This window comes from Phlebotomus papatasi, chromosome 1 (assembly GCF_024763615.1).
Source record: "Phlebotomus papatasi isolate M1 chromosome 1, Ppap_2.1, whole genome shotgun sequence".
NCBI lineage: Eukaryota > Metazoa > Arthropoda > Insecta > Diptera > Psychodidae > Phlebotomus > Phlebotomus papatasi.
Window position 1 is genome coordinate 81,113,966 of NC_077222.1, and position 17,144 is coordinate 81,131,109.

Sequence of the window (17,144 nt, forward strand, 5' to 3'; positions counted from 1 at the left end):
TTTTAAACAGTTCCAAAAAAAAGTTTTGCAGCTCAAGAATTTAATTCTGTTCCCAGAAATCAGAGACTTTCAAGAGGAATCCGCAAAATATTCAGCAACATCAGTTCTTTGCCAAAATTCCAAATTTATTGCTCAAATATTAAATAGAGAGAACTATACTACTCATACCATAGTATTCCCTCGATTTTTATTTATAAATATTAAATTTCGAAACTTTTTTTATGTCCGACGCACAATTACTTTTGTTTGTAAACATGTTTTTAAAACTTTCTATGAGAGTGAGCGAGATGACTAGATTTAAATCTCTTTAATGCCCAATGCACAATAACTTATGTTTTGTAAACACGTTTTTGACATTTCAGTGAGAATATGAATAAAATCAAGATCTAGTCATCTCACGCACTATCATAAAAAATTATGAAAACATATTTGCAAACAAAAGTAATTGTGCGATGGGCCTTAATTTACAAAACATGTTTACAAAACAGAAGTTATTGTGGGTTGAGCATCACTTCTGTTTTCTAAACATGTTCTTGAGATTGCAGTGAGAGTGAGTGAAATATAAATCTACCCATATCGCTCACTCTCATAGACAGTTTTCAAAAACCATTTAAATTACATTTACATTTACATTTATTGCTAAAACAGTAGGGCATGCCCTCTTATGACCAGCGCACAATAACTTTTGTTTGTAAACATGTTTTCTAAATTTCCCATGAGAATGAGCGAAATGACTAGATCTATGTTTCATTCATTCTCATTGAAATGTCAAAAACACGATTACTAAACAAAAGTTATTGTGCGTTGGGCATTATACAAGAAGAGTGTACATAATAAAAGAGAAAAAAACAAAATACAAATGAACAACAGAAAATAAAACGAAAAAAATAAAAGGAAAACAGATCTTAAATACTCCCAATCAATGACGCAAAACGATTCAGAAGCTCCCGCTTACAAGTTCGTGGGAGTTCATTCCAAAAAATGACTCCCCCAACGAATAAAGAGCAATGCAGGATGCAACCCACCGATCTCGGAATGAGCAGACACGAAGACCTCTCGGACGGCCCGCGAGATTCCCATAATTATTCCCAAAATCGTCTATAATTTTTGTATTTTCTGAATTTAGTGTTTCTTATCTCAAATTCCCTTTATACAAATATTTTAAAATTTGTACAATTTTGGTCTCTTATCGTGTCTTGGAAAAAGCCATTTTCGTCAAAAGTTGCTTTTTTAAAAAATTCTATAGTTTCTGCTTACAAGAATAGGGGAAATTTTCTTTAAAAGGGCATTTTTTTGAAGAAATTCCTCCTAGTGTGTAGAGGCCTTTATTGCCGGTAAAGGAATCTGCAATCTGAAATTATATATTAGGGTTAACACTTAAACGATTTTCAGACTAGAGGTTTAGCCAAGTTCCCGAAGGTCGCAAAATCCTTAAATAGCGATAAATTCTATTGCTTTTTGAGAATGGGTAATTTATCTTTAATAATTCAATCCTTAGATAATTTTTTCCAAAAAATCATAATTTACAAGAAATTAGAGCAGTTAAGCCATATGGCTAAGCTTTAGGTCTGAAGCCCGTATTGGTTTATTGGTTATTTCTTTATTGAAAAATGGAAACTAAGGAAAAGATTGTTAAAACTGCTCTCTCTTGGAGTTCGGGCAGTTAAAATGTAAAAAAACGGTTATTTTATTTTTTTCGTGAATTCCCGGAAGGATTAATAAGTTTCTAATTAGCACATTATTATAGGAAATTTACCATTTTACAATTTTTCAATATTTTTCTTTTATCTCAAAGAGAATTATACGTGTTTCGAGCTATTTCTTAAAAGCTGATTTTGTGGGAATTTTTAAAAATTGTGAGGCATATATTGGCAAGCAGGGTCCCGGCCAAAATTCCGAAAGCCAAAATCCCGAAAGCCAAAATCCCGAACGCCAAAATCCCGAAAGCCAAAATCTCGAATTCTTAAAAGTGTCATAGCTACTCCCACGATTGCACCCACGCTTTCTGGAGGCAAAGGGAAATCTTCTGTGTCTTGGAAAATTATTCTAAACATTTTCCCCAGTATAATTTAATCCCTTTCAGGATTTTGAACATTCGGGATTTTGGCTTTCGGGATTTTGGCCTTTTCGGGATTTTGGCTTTCGGGATTTTGGCTGCCACCGTTTTGAATATACCACGTTTAATTTGATGCATTTCTGCGTAGTTGAGCAAAGCCCCAGATTTTCTGAATTTGATGACTCGAGTACTTCCCTAATTAGAGCCTCGCATAGAATGGACTCTACGACAGCAATCTATACTACATCACATCCACCGAATGCCAGATTAAAGAATGCCTGTAAGGACCAAAATAGACTCAGGCTGTTCCTCGAGAATATTTAGGCGGTAAAATTTGGCAGTAAAGGATTGAGTAATGGAAATTCATGCAAAGGACCTCAAATCGATAATCCTTAGCCCTCAATCTATGATAGTTTGGGACGTTTGGGTTTAGTCTTTACTGCCAAATGTTACATGCTAATTATTGTCAAGGATCAGCCTAAGTCTGTTGGTGCCTTAAGGCTGCTGAACAGTGGAGCCTGAAGGGACAAGGACGAGAGGACCAAAGGACTCCTCAAAAAACGATGGCAGGAAATTGTTGATATTGTTCTTAAAGACATTAGAGAGCGAATTTATCAAGCGAATGGGTCATGTTTGGGCTCATTGGAAAGGTCTTAGAATTTCCTATAAAACTGCACCGGTTCCAATCGGTTTTGAATCGGTAATCAACCGGTTCATAGCCGATAACTAATTTTTATACGTAAATCAATTCTATTACTTTTGGAACAATTTTGGAGGATCTTTTGAATGATTTATAAATCGGTTATAATCGGTTGAAAACCGGTAAATGATAAATAATGCGAAAATATTTTTAAGGTATATCATCTAAGTCACGAATTGGAGCATTTTGCAAATCCTGGGACGCTTTGCCACCCCTTTTAATGTTACAACACTACGTAAAAATTTTGATCTTGTTTTTGTCCTTGTATTCTTGTGGTATTTTTATATTGCTTAGGTTCAGTAATTTACAAATTATATTTAAACAAATACGAAAGTATTGAAACGAATATTTAAATGGTATTAGAAGAATGAGTAGAAAAATTATTGCTATATTGACTGTAATCCGTTCGTCTTGATAGAATTTTGATATACCTATTGGATGAAAATCAGTTGTAAACCAGTAAAAATAAAGTGTTAAAGATCTTTTAATTTAACTTATATCAAACTATTTTTACGAGCAAGGCATTGAGTGAGAAAAATTCACAAATTAACGTCTCACTTATAATTTTTACAGGAAACATTAGTCACTCGCTGGTAAAATCACATCTATTATCCTCCTAAACTGTCGTCTCAAAAAATCACTAATATTGATTTTTTTACAACGGTATCACAGAAAAGCCCCAAGTTCAATATATCAATTATTGAGGAATATTTTGCGGCGTACGCAAAAAATCTCAAGGTTAATAATCTAATCAGACTTAAGCGGTACTGATAAGATTTCTCCTCGAACATTGTATGGTCGTTTTTTTTTCGTTCGAGTGAAATGAAAAATTTCTCCTCGTCTCTAAAATATTAAGGAGAAAAAAATCATGACAAAATTTATGAATAATTTGATATCTTGTGTCAATTGGGGCCGGAAATCAATTCTCGTCGTCGGCAGGAAATTGGAATTACTCGGTGTGTATTATAAATATTTGATCCCCTTGTAAGAAGAATTTGTGAGAATTATTGCGAGAGAATTTTTCGAAAATGTATCATGAATAAGATGTTTGAACCATATCCCCTCGATCAAAAACTCACCATGTGCTCAATTCTGTTTCCTGATGCCTCTTCAAACATTCCTCCTGATGAATGACTTCCATTTTGCTGAGCAGTCTCTGAGGAACCCGATGGGGTTGAGGACTCTTTCTGTGATGTGCCATCCTGTGCCATGTGCACACTCAATTTTGATGACAATGCTTGCTGCAGTCCCTGTTCCACTTGGGCTGCAAATGTCGCCTCCCTGGGACGTTTCCTGCTACTGCCCAGTGATGACGACGCTTGACTAGACGTTGAAGCACTCAATGTTGCCGCAGACATTTCTCTGTCACCCTGATTATTCTTTGGATTGCTGTCACAGGAAAGGCACACCGTCTCAGATGTGTCCTCAAATATACTGTATTCTTTTTGGTTCTCCAACTTCCTTTACTGGCAATTTCCGCAATTAACTCTTGTGTGGGGTATCGTCACTCAAAAATCTTGTGTGCATTTGACTCGTTTGACCTGTAAAGAGGAAAAGACAGAATGTTAGAAGACAAAGAGGACAAAATCATTAATGTCATCCGAGATGAGCGAGAGAGAGACAATTGAGATGAATTGATATGCGCATCACACAATAAGACAAAATCAACTTCTTGAGGGGTGCGCATATGGATAACATTTTGCACAATTCAAAAAAAAAAACTCAAATGTTAAATACGTATTACGTATGAAAATAATTAAAATTTAATATATAGCTTCCTAGTACAAGAAAAACAGGTGCGGTTTTCAAATTATAAATTATCAAATTAATTTAAAAAAAAATGTAACATGATGAAAAAACGGTTGATAGATAGAGATATTGCACATAAACACGCCATTAGATGATTAGCTTTTGATATAAGTCTATTATAAAGTTATCTAAAGAGATAATAAAGTCTTATACTTCAACTTTATAAAAATGATTTATGCATCTTCATTTAAAAGATTTTATAATGTTCGCCGTGTTCGCAGTAAAAACAATGGCATTTGAAGAGCATGTTGACACTGCAGAAAGATCCACAAGACTGATGCAATACTTGCTTACGTTGGGGATATAATTACATTACATTTAATTGCTCGAATTCAAAAATATAGCATGTCTATTGCAAGAAAGTTCAGTGGGTTCAGTTTCATTTAAAAATAGGAGAAAAACCCTGTTTAAAAAACTGTCCCATTTCTTTTTAGGTAATTTTTATCTTCATTTTAATTTTAGTTTGAAACTAATTAGGGTAAATTAAGCTAATTCAAAACCTGCTCCAAATGGAAATTTTTCGCTACTCCAAATGGAAACGTCATTGTTTTCCCGATAAATACAGTACTAAATTATTATATTTATTTATTTTCTATACCACAGTTTCATTATTTAGTTAATTCTGCTCCAAATAAAGCGAAAATCAATTCATATTCACAAATTTTGATTTGTTAATTTCTCAGAAAAATTAAAAGTGTACCTTTTCACCATCGAATTTTTCATCGATCGACCATGTTTTCCAATAAAAAACACAATGAGGTGACTGTTTATTCTTTTTGAATAGCATTTATGTCATATTTCTGGCTAATTTAGTTAACACTAAACCTACCGACCGTTTTTGGCCGTTTTTTGATCAAATTACAAGCCACAGTGGGGTAGGATACTCAACAAATTTGACTTGGAAAAGACCCAAAAATTAAAATTTAAACACTGAAAAATATATTACAAGCATATTTTAAGAAATTCATAAAGTTCGATAGCGACATTGTATCGTTTAAATATGTGTTAATTTTAAACCGGTCAATTTGACCGGATCTTGGTAGGTTTAGTGTTAGATTAAGTGCTAATCTTTATTGTTAACGGTACGTGAAGTTTTGTAATGAAATAATTACCCATTTCGTGAACAAAAAGGGTTTTTCTGAAGTGTCTGCAAATGCTTCAATAGGAAACCCCGGAAATATGATTTTTTTTGGAGAGATTTTCTTATTGTTTTAGACGAGAAAGGAGAAAAGACAAGGAATAAGAACAAATTCTGCACTCAGGAGCAACTCAACAAGGTTTTGGAAGCCTTTCGTCGCGGTTTCAATTACACTGTTTGTCTCCAATTAGAAACTTTCCCTTGTCTCCATTTGGATTAATATGTTTCCAATAGAAGTATTTTACGCTCCCGTATTTTTTTGTATTTAAGAAGTTTTCAAATTATATCTATAAAGAATTTTCACTAAACAGTAACATTCTAGAAGAGTCAAGGAACACATTTATGTAATTCTCTTCAGAAAAAATATGAACTTAAAGTGTTGAATATTCTGTCAAAGTTAAAGCGTCTGGAAATGGTTTTGAATTAGGACATTTACCCTAAATTTAGTCAAGATCAATACCTATTATCTTATACAACACACCATTTATCCCTTATCCGAGACGCTTTTCCTGCTTAGTGATGCAAAATTATCTTTATGATATACGAACATTAAACCACCAATATTTGTGGTTTGTCTGAAGGCTAAATGGTTTAAGATACCGAAGTTGGCTCTTCAAGGACCCTCTCTACAAATCTACGTTCCTTAAAGACATGGTTTTTACACTCATCCTTAATTTAACAATATGCCATCTAATTTTTTCTAACGCTGTGTGTGTTTAGGTGCTGACCAAATTCTACGTGATAAAAATTTGTTAATCGTGTGCGTAGCTCACCTTAAGTGGCTCTGCTGGAATGTTATCATTCTGAGGTAGAATAGCATTACATGGAAGCATTGCATTAACTTCAAAAGATTATTCAAAGTAAAATATGAGATCCAGGGTGAAACTTCTGTAGGGGACCCACTGAAACTGTGTTAAATTTCGGACATTTTGTATATAGAGGAAAATTAAGCACCTTTAAATTGGGGTACCTTTGAAATCGGGTTTTTTGCTCCTATTTTTAAATGGAACTGGAGTTAATTATTCAACTCGACAAACCAATTGTGAAGCTAAATTGCATTATAATAAACCTCAATTCCTTTTGAAAATGGGAGAAAAACGCCCTATTTCAAAGGTACTCCATTTCAAAGGTGTTCCATTTTCCTCTATAAACAAAATGTCCGAAATTTAACACAGTTTCAGTGGGTCCCTTACAGAAGCTTAACCCTGGATCTCATATTTTACTTTGAATGATCTTTTGAAGTTACAGTAGACTCTCTCAGATTCCGGCATTTCGCACCGAAATGTCACCCGAATTAGAGAGAAATTCGGGCGACAAATTTTTTGAAATGCAACGATTTTTTATTCATCTGCATACACATATTAAATTCACATACTTATATTTATGGTGAATTTCATGAAAACCCCTTAATAATGCAAAAACACATCAGAACTAAGACAAACCATGTCAAATTTGAGCATATTTGCTTCATTTGATAATCATAATCAAACTTGAAAAATGTAAACAAACTTTTTTCAAATTTAACTACTGCCTGAATTAAAAAGTAGCCCGATCTTAAAAGAGCCGAATTAGCGAGAGTCTACAGTAGTTCAATGCTTCCATCTCATGCTATTCCACTTCAGAATGGTAACATTCCAGCAGAACCACTTAAGGTGAGCCAACCATCCGATTAACAAATTGTTATCACGTAGAGCTTGATTAGCATGTACACTGACATAGCGTTAGAAAAGTTAGATAGGAGGTTGTTAAATGAAGGATGATGGTAAAAAAATGTATTTAAGGAAGGTAGATTTCTGCAGGGGGTCCTTAAGGAGCTAACTTCGGAATCTTAAACCATTTAATGTTATATAACTATATATATCACAATATAGCACTATATCTAAATGTAAATATAGTGCTGTGTGTTATATCGGACACCAAGGTTCTTCGAAGTCCCTTGTGTTCCCGGAACTCTTCCAAAGATTTTTGCACAGCATCTCGTTCATAAAATCGACGTTTTTTTCTTTTCACATTATACAATCTCCAGTGATTGAAAAGGGACTAAAACTTTATAAAATTTTGAGAAACAAGAGAAATGTCCGATATTGAAAGCTGTCCGAAATTTAGCGCAGTTCCCATAAAGCGCTCATTTAAAACAAAAACGATTGTTAATTTTGTGAAAAGGATGTTATTAAAAATATGAAAAGAATGACAAATCTTAGAAAGAATATTTTTTCGCCAAACTTTTAGCAAGATCGAGTTGGTCGCTTTACAAACCAAAATTTTCGAGGTAGTTTTTTATTATTATTTATTTCAATGATTAAGAAAATTATTTATTGCCCTATTTAGGGTCATTAAAAACGTTTATATAACCAAAAAATTATTGGCGATTGAAAATTCGCGATTTGTTTGTGACACCTTGTGATTTCAAGCACTCTGGTAATTTCACTTCGTCATGGTTTTCATTACAAAGTTTCAATTAAAGAAACTGATCCACGTGACTTAAGCATTGTATTTTTAATTATTACAAGACCATTAAGTGCTCATTCAATATTCATAACCTGCATTTTATTTTGAGTCACATTTAATTTGAAATTAATTTGTTTTATAAGATTTCATTGAATTTTAATTCAAAAATATATTTTTATAACAAATTTCTTACTCTCAAGTTTTAAAACCACATTCAATACGCCCTATAAGTATTAAAATTTTACATTTCACATTAAAACACCGTCTTTTGCAATTCGCATTTTAAATACCTATCCACCTTTACTGGCTTGTAGTAATTTGCATTTGAACTGATAACACTGAATACAATTCCTTCTTTACAAACATGCAGATAAGTTTCAGAAGAGATTACAGAAACAAGAAATCTACAGAAAATAATTATACAAAAATAGTTTTTTCACCTTGGAACGAAAAAAAGGTAAAATTTAAGGGAGAATTGGTCATAAAACATTAATGGTTTCACTTTATTTTTACGATTTTTACCCTAGATTGAAAATTGGAAAATATTTCTGGCTTTTGCTATTGCATTTTTAATGAGAAGTAGAGTTTCTTTGGCGTCGGTGCAAGATATCATTGCACTTATGTATTTCTTTATTTAGGACAGGACAAAATCTTCACATGATGAGTAACCCCTTCCAAATTTCATGTCTTATGTAATCTTCGTCTATCGAGGATTCTCAGATGAAAGATTCAACTGAATTTTCCTCTGGTTCTTCTTCACAAACAGAAATCCCCAAATTAGCAAGAACCAAATTAAATATTTCTCCTCTCACAAGGTATCGCTAATTTGATTAGATTGCCTTATCGCGTCTGAAGATGCTTTTTTTGCCTTGGCTCTCACGGTGGAATTTATTCAAATTTAGCTTGTTTTTTTGCGTGATATTAAAATTTTACAGTATTCATTTAGTCACGAAGCCATGAAAGAATGCATTTTTATGCTTATTTTCTCTCTTCTTCATGCTCTTTTCCATGGACAAAACATGGAATACGGCCAAATTATTTATTCACAAAATCCTTTTAAAGTGTACGTAAACTGGTTGTTTTTGCCTTACACTTATGTCCATTCGTTGATTTGAGATTGATTCTTCCTTGGAATGTACTTTACTTAGCGGAGAGGGTTCTGAACTTTGAGGGGTTCACTTAAAACTACAAGACTTATAACTTCTTTCGAAAACAAAACCAAGTTGCTTGGGTGAGTGATGAATACAAACTGGGGGACACCGGCGACACCTTCCTCATCGTCGCCGCAAGTGATTCAGCCACAAGTGTATTGCGTCACTCGCGCGATGATTCCGAGAAGTCAGCTGATGGTGACCACATTTATCACGCCTGCGTGGAACTGGAATCGCTGTACACTCCAAAACACTCCTCTTGGCTTTATCTTATTTGAAAATTTCCATGGTATTTTCATATCAGAAATTCTTGGATTTTTTTCCTTAAAGTTCTCTTACTCGTTAGACTATTTTTTCTTAATTTTGAATCTATTACATTAAATAATATCTTTTTATTTTAATTAAAAAAATTGAGATATGTATTTCGAACGTAACTACTTTTAACTAAATTGTTAATAAAATTATTGGGATCTTCTTTAAAAAAAATCATTGATAAAGGCAGAGTCACCAATTTCTGATAGTGGTCAGCGCAAACTTTAGTAAAATAAATGATTATTTTAAAATTTGTTAAAAGTATACCACAACGCATGAAACATGTTCAATAAAATATCCAATTTGATAGCTAAATTTTCCCAAATGAGATGGGAAATATTTTCTAACTTTTATAAAACCTAAAGACCATCAGAAAACTAACGATTTTGAAAACTTTAATTATATCATAATTTTGACAAGGCATTTGCTTTATCATCGTGGCAGTTCATGTGTACTGAAAGTTGATAACCTTCCCATATTTCTTTTAAATGATCATTGTAAGTCGTACGTTCACATGAAAAATGAATAGAGATAAAATAAATAAACCTCACTCGGGTCCATAGGGGAAGGTTTTGCACCTTCGTAATATTGCAGCTTCGTAAAAGTTGATTTTTTTCCAAGTTACTAAATGAATTTCATCCATGGAATCTAAAAGCTAGTCCTACATCTCACATTTTATGGCAAACTTGGAAGCCTAGGCCATTTTTCCTGAGTCTAAAAGGCAAAAATAAAAAATGGGCCTAAAATCGTAATTCTGATGTATAATATTTTATGCATTTTTTCACACTTCAAGTGTCCTTTCGAAAAAGCAACTATTCCAAATTATAGAGGCTTTATTAGGGTTAATATTTACCGTGAAAATCTTTTGGTCGAAGGGGTTGTTTTTGTGGATGGAGGAAAATTTATAAAAATTACCACCCTTACAGCTCAGGAAAATTGAATTTTGCAGCTTCGTAAAAACATGTGTCAAAATTACTGACCACCGAATTTGAGAATTCCTCACTATTTTAACTCACACCTATGCACGCCGCTAGGGAAATTTGACTCATCAGAGATTCCACTGAATAAATTCACAAGAAAATTGGGGTATTAAACAATTTTCACTAAAATCTCGAAGGAAAACACGCACTTCCCCATCAAAATGAGACTTCATCAGATGTTTTTATTTCACTTCTGTCAAATTAAACATTAAATTGAGTCTGAATCTGCTTATGGTAGATGTAATTCTTTCATTGTCCATGCGGTGCGTTTTGAGAATTTTTCATCTAATTTTCCTTGTTTTAAAGTGGAACTTCCCACATTTCACTTTAAATATGTGGCTGGTCATTTTTGAAATCAGTTACGTCCGAAATATGTTCTGTAAGATCCATTGGAGGTGTTAGAGAAAATCTGAGGATTACATTAGGTGTGATTATGAGAGAATCATACCTAACTAAGCTCTTAACTGTGTCAGAATGCAGGGAAAAAATGATTTTCCAAGTGTCAAAAAACATGTGTTAGAAAAATAGCTTAAAATTGATTTTTAATGCGTGATACCTCCTACAAATGGTGAAAACAAGTAGATGAAAGTTCCATCTAAGTAGTGATGTCCAAATTTTTGTGTCTGGTGTAATGTTTTCGGGGAAAAATGAGGCCTACAGAGGTGGGAAAAAGTGGTACGAAGCTGAGTTAACCAGGGCACCTTCGTAAAAAATGCCGCTACATTTTCATTTTCCTGTAGAGTAAAATCCAAGGACTTCCAGGAATTTTGTGAGGCAGAATTATGAACCCAATAAGAGATTTTTTTGATATAGTGATATAATTGATTCGGTGTGTGTGGCATTCAGTAAAAAATCTTAAATCTTGGACTCCTTTTTTAATACGAACCTTCAAAACCTTCCCCTATATAGCCAAAATCTCTACATTCTACACACAAAAATTGACAGAATTTTGACGTTTCCAACTACAGCACTACAGATAATTTCCTTCAAAAAAGCAATTTTTGACGATAATTGATTTTAATCTGTAGAGGCCTTAAGTACATAACGTACATACGATTTACTTAAAACAAAACCGATTTTCTTACGAAAATTACTCCCAATATGTAAAGACGGTAAAAGCGCTTTACTCTCCTTTCTCAGCTTAGGTTAGAATTTTATCTAACGGCCTCGATAGAACTGATGATTAGCCGAGAAACGGCTTAGCGGGATTATATTCGCAATAATTGTTATACTACTTTTCCATCATTTTTTCACTAAGCCGTCTCTCGGCTTAATTCGTAAGACTGTCTAGGGAATAAGTCATTCAATAAGAGAGTCAGACTAGTAAGACTAAGGATCCAAATAGACACAGAGAGAGGCGACAATCAGAACTAGTGATACCTAACTCCACCTAAGTAGAGACAGAAAAAAATTCTTGCCTCCACCCAGGCTTGAACTGGGGACTTTTCGCTGTCTAGGCGAATGCACTACGAACTGAGCTATAGGGGCACCGGCTGATTGTCATTGCTGCTGATCTCAACCAATTGTCAGAAACGGTATCATGCGTTCAATTGTATCAGCAGCCTACGTTTTCCATTTAAAATTAATTTATTGTGAGTCCTTTTACGTAATCCCAAGAATAATTGTAATTGCGGACAGAGAGAGGCGACAATCAGAACTAGTGATACCTAACTCCACAAATTCCAATCAAGTAGAGCAGGAAAAAATTCCTGCTCTACCCAGGCTTGAACTCCAGACTTGTGTCAGGTAATGTGTGACTTAAGGCTGGCTGTTAAAATATATTGCATTTTCTGGCTTCAGTTGAAACATATTGGCATTTTCTTTTTCTTCGGTATATTCTTTGTCATGTGTCGCTTTAATGCAATAATTTAAAGGAGTTTGTGTTCAAGTGTAAAAAATATGGTGCTATTTTAATGAAAATGAACATGTTTTTTTTTTAGCACTTCACTGTTCTTAAGTGCTTCTACATAATCGACTTTTCTTTGCGTTGGTTCTTGTCACGACTGTTTGTTGGTTTTAGAACACTACGCGACTGGGCACAGGGAGGATGACATTAGCTCTGAAAAATGCGATAGTTTTAGAATAATTTTTTCCTGTTTTCATACACATTTCACGAGATATCTTCAAAACCATGGAGGTTGCCAATTTGGGGTTTTCGGTTGCCTCTTCGTTATTAAATTGGCTTTTATTTTGTATTATTTTTTGCTAATTCATTCTACAATGACAGAAAACAGCTAATGAACTCAAATTTTTTTTCAGCGCGCTAGAAACATATGGGAAACATAGGAAATGTTATGCCCCTGACTGGGGATAACAGTCGAGACAAGAACCAACACAAAGAAAAGTCGATAACGCAGAAGCACTTGAGAACAGTAGGGCTAAAAAATCTTCAGGAAAATGATTTCCACTTTTTAATTTTTCATTGGATAGCACCATTACAGTATAGACTCTCTCTCAATCGGGAATATGGGGCAAAATGTCATCCGGTTTAGCGATAGAATTGAGCGTCAAAGCCTTTGTAAATTCCACAAAAAGCGCTCAATTATAAAGAATCACGATAAAATAGGAAGAACTACAGCGAATTTGAGCGAATTAGCTTTATAATTAAACGTGAAAATTGTTAACAAAATTTGTCGCCCGATTGAGAAAGAGCCGATTGAGTGAGAGTCTACTGTAGCACTTTTTGAGAAATCAGAACTTAGTGACTCAATGACTTCCCTTGAATCCTTCCTGAAACCCAACCGAAAACTTCTTTCAATATTTTAAATTTCATGAAAGTTTGAAACTTTAGGCCACAATGGTGAGATGCAAAGCCCAAACCAAAGTGACGGGTATTTTGTTGAGCAATTTTCCAGTTTTAATGAGGGCCTTCTGTCTTACATCTTCATCAGCAGAAGGTCAAGTTCAGAAATTGTCCAAGACTCCAAGACTCTTAATGGATTTTTGATTTTTTTGCCTCTTGTTGACTGGAATGCTCTTGGAGAATGGAATAGCTCAAACGGGTCAATTTCTCTGGCTCCAGTTCGATTGTCTTTCAAGCGAGACAGCACAGCGATTTCTCTACGAATCTTCGTCAACTTGGTGGGGCTTTCAGCCTCATTTCTCCATCCATTAAAAAATCCAATGGAGAAGTTCCCAATCAGCGCAGAGAATATTGCGTCGTGAGATAAGCCACCGGAAGTGTTTCGAATAATCGACTGAATTCTCGCGGAGGGACAAGAGTGGGGGGGTACATTCTTGGGTACTCTCTGGGGCCGCATTGATGTGTAATGTTGCCAAGTGGGTCAAAAAGGGCCCACACAACTCACGCCACTTGCCTGACACAATTTTCTCATGCGCCGACCATGACGTAATCTCCACGTTACTCACTTTTGGTCACTTCGTGGCTATGATGTGGCTTCCCTGCTGGCGCTTCAGCAGGTGGAATGTACTCCCAGATGCCCTCAAGATGCACCCACTAATTTTTAGAGTCTCTAACCATTGGGAAATTGGCCGTGGATGACCGATAAGATAGCCCAAAAGACTTGGCGACAGACACTTAACTAATATCACAAGAGGTATCCAGATGGTTGGCCGAAATACCCCAGTCATCTCCCGACTACCCAATCCTAATTATAGCTACATGAGGAAACATTTCTACGTTCTTACTATCAATTAAATGCAAAAACGCCTGCATTCAATGACACCCCAAAGTGCCCTGAGGTGATTTGCTGAAAGACGTTATTACCTCGACAATTTGCGTTTTCTTTTTTTCCTCTCTTGGGTCGCTGTTTTCCTTCAGACACGGATTAAAGGTCACTTTGGAATCACGGAGAAGAACATCACACAATTTGTCTCGAAAATTCACACAAGCACACTACAACTTCTATCACGGAAAATTAATTAACAAAGCACTTTTCTTGTGCATATTATTTTTTGAGTGCCTGGAAATTCTGCGATGTTGATAACCCAACAATTTACACGTCTCTGCTATCTCCAAGTTCGAATAAATCGCAAACCCCTATAAAAATTCTCCCATGGAGTTTCATTGGAAAGTTCTTTCCGTAGTCCTGTGAGAATCTTATCAATAAATTAACCAAGATGATTCAGAAAACACGATGTAGTAAAATAATGTCCCCGATTTTTATGCCATTTGAATTAAAGAATTTTGTTATTTTTATTATCATTGGGTTCTACAGTAGGTTTTTTATTTAATGAAAAACAGAGCAAATTTACATCAAGATGTTTCAAGTACAAGGTGTGGGCCAAATCGAACTGTTAGTGACGTAGATACTTTTACCCGACTGGTACAGTGTTGACAACTCAGGTTTGTCAAATATATGTAATAGAAAAATAAGAATCGAATAATTTTTCAAAGATTTCATTTTCTTCATAAATGAAAATATATTTATTGTTCCTCGACTAATGAACTTGAAATAAGTATAATAATAAGATAAATTTTGATTTAAAAAAGAACACATTTTTACTAATATGACCACATTGGGTATGATATTAAAATTGCCTAAGGATAAAATATCTTCCAGCTAATATGTTTAAAGATTGCATTCAAAATTGTACATTTCTTAGTCAATTTTCAATTTTATTAAGTTTTTTGAAAAGTTATAGACTACACAGAAAAAAATCACAGAATTCTAGACAAGGCTAGCCTTATTTTCAATTTTATTAAGTTTTTTGAAAAGTTATAGACTACACAGAAAAAAATCACAGAATTCTAGACAACTGGCCAATCCAATATATAGGGTTGTGTGTGGAGCACCACACTTCTCTTTTTACGTCGCATTTTATAATTTTCATATCGATGAAATAGTTTTTCCAATAATTTTATTACGAAAGGAAAAGTAACACTTCAGAAAAATTGATTTTTTTTTTTTGAAAGGTTATTTCACTACAATGATAGTTCCAATGAATGTATTTGGCCTCAGGCTTATAAATAATACCTCGTTTGATGTTTCGGCAGCAATATTTTCAGAAACTATTCTAGATTCAGAGGCATGTACCTTCACATTTGAAGGCAAAATTGTACCATATGCCTTGGAATAAACCGGTATTGCTTTTTTATTTGTCTTGTAACAAAAAATTAAGAACTTTGAATACTAAATCGACGATTCCATTCTCATACTATTCTATCTCAGAATGACAACTTTTCAGGAGAGCCATTTGAAGTTGGCGATTTCCTATGCTGCCTGTGTAATTTTTTTTTTCGAAAAAATGGAATATCTCGTTACCCGGACGTCGGATGACCACCAAATTTTCACCAGTTGTAGATCTCGGTCCCAGAAACAACATATCTCCCGGAGTATTATAATTCTAAGTCGACTTAGAATAGTATGGAATGCAGCCGTCGAAATGAGCTAAGCATTAGATCTTAATGATTTACAGACTTTTTTGTGTAGTAAAAATTAGGATTTATTTTCGATTTTCCCGGAAAAGATAGAAATGCAGAGAGAAATAGCTGAAATGCAGAGAGCACTTTTCCCTAGTGTATAGAATATTTAATTAACTTTCTCTTTGTGGAAAAATTATTTGATAACATTTTTATGATTTAAATTAAAAAAAAATAGACCAAGAGTCAGAATATTGGGATATAATTCCAAAGTGCGGTAAAATGCCACATTTTTTTATACAAAGTATAACATCATAAATGAATGAACAATTGAATGGGTTTTACCACAATTAAGACTACAATTATCAAAAAAGGTCACGTTTTAATCCAAAATAGAAATTATGAGAATAACGCAATTGATTCTCAAAAATTCCGAATATCTCTCAAGTATTGCAATATTCAAAAAACAACTCGCTAAAGACAAGAAAACGCCAATTTTGTTTTAATGAATTCCCCTCGTTGACAAAACTTCATCAGGTGATGACATTTTATAGGTTTCGTGGCATGAAAATTGGTTAAAAATCACAAAATAATTGTAAATGTAAAAATAATTGATAAAAATTAAGTAATATAAGATCTAAAATAGTCGTAAAGTAGTATTGAAAGAACCATAAGTCGAGAATTCAAATGTCATCTTAAATTTCTTTTCTGAATTGCTCTTGACAGTTAAATAAAATTTTCTGAAAAAATTTATACCTACATATGTAAAGATGTCAATTTTAGAGGAAAGTATATTGGTATGTGTGAAAGAATTCTCGCCAGTGTTGGAAAAAATAACTTAATAAAGTAGCATTTTGTTAATAAAATCAATGAAAACTAATTTTAAGATTTTTCTTAATTTAACACAAAACAAACCATGTGTAAATCTTAATGGGGAAATGGATTTATGAGTCCTTAGAACTGTTGTAAAAATCTTACGAAATTAAAGAAAATTAATATTTGCTTTTTGTTTAGAATGTCTGAACTCGGCATTTTATATCAATTTGGTATACTACGTGATTTATATGTTTAGAATTCTGTGTTATTTTACTTATTCTGAGATTTTCCAAAGAACATATATTAGTATTGTATGTTCTGTTCTGACACATTTGTGATTTGCTAATATGGTGTATGGTGTGCCGGGTTTCGTGGAAATAATTTTTGTCCAGTACAGTTTTGTGGCAAAAA

General features: G+C 33.9%; 1 protein-coding gene across 3 annotated transcripts in view; it reads right to left on the reverse strand.

The window, feature by feature from the left end:
• The window catches only part of LOC129810330 (choline-phosphate cytidylyltransferase A-like), a 35,544-nt gene extending 20,940 nt beyond the window's left edge, over positions 1 to 14,604 (reverse strand). Inside the window, exons 1-2 of one of the 3 annotated variants that reach the window (XM_055860725.1) lie at positions 14,322 to 14,604; positions 3,836 to 4,297 (exon numbers count right to left, since the gene is read on the reverse strand). In XM_055860725.1, coding sequence (XP_055716700.1) covers positions 3,836 to 4,114 — 279 coding nt within the window. In that variant the 5' untranslated portion in view covers positions 4,115 to 4,297; positions 14,322 to 14,604. Of the gene's footprint in view, positions 1 to 3,835; positions 4,298 to 9,242; positions 9,465 to 13,963; positions 14,200 to 14,321 lie in introns of those variants that run through there. The other 2 variants (XM_055860728.1, XM_055860727.1) reach the window with 2 other exon arrangements.
• Between the last annotated feature and the right edge of the window lie 2,540 nt (positions 14,605 to 17,144).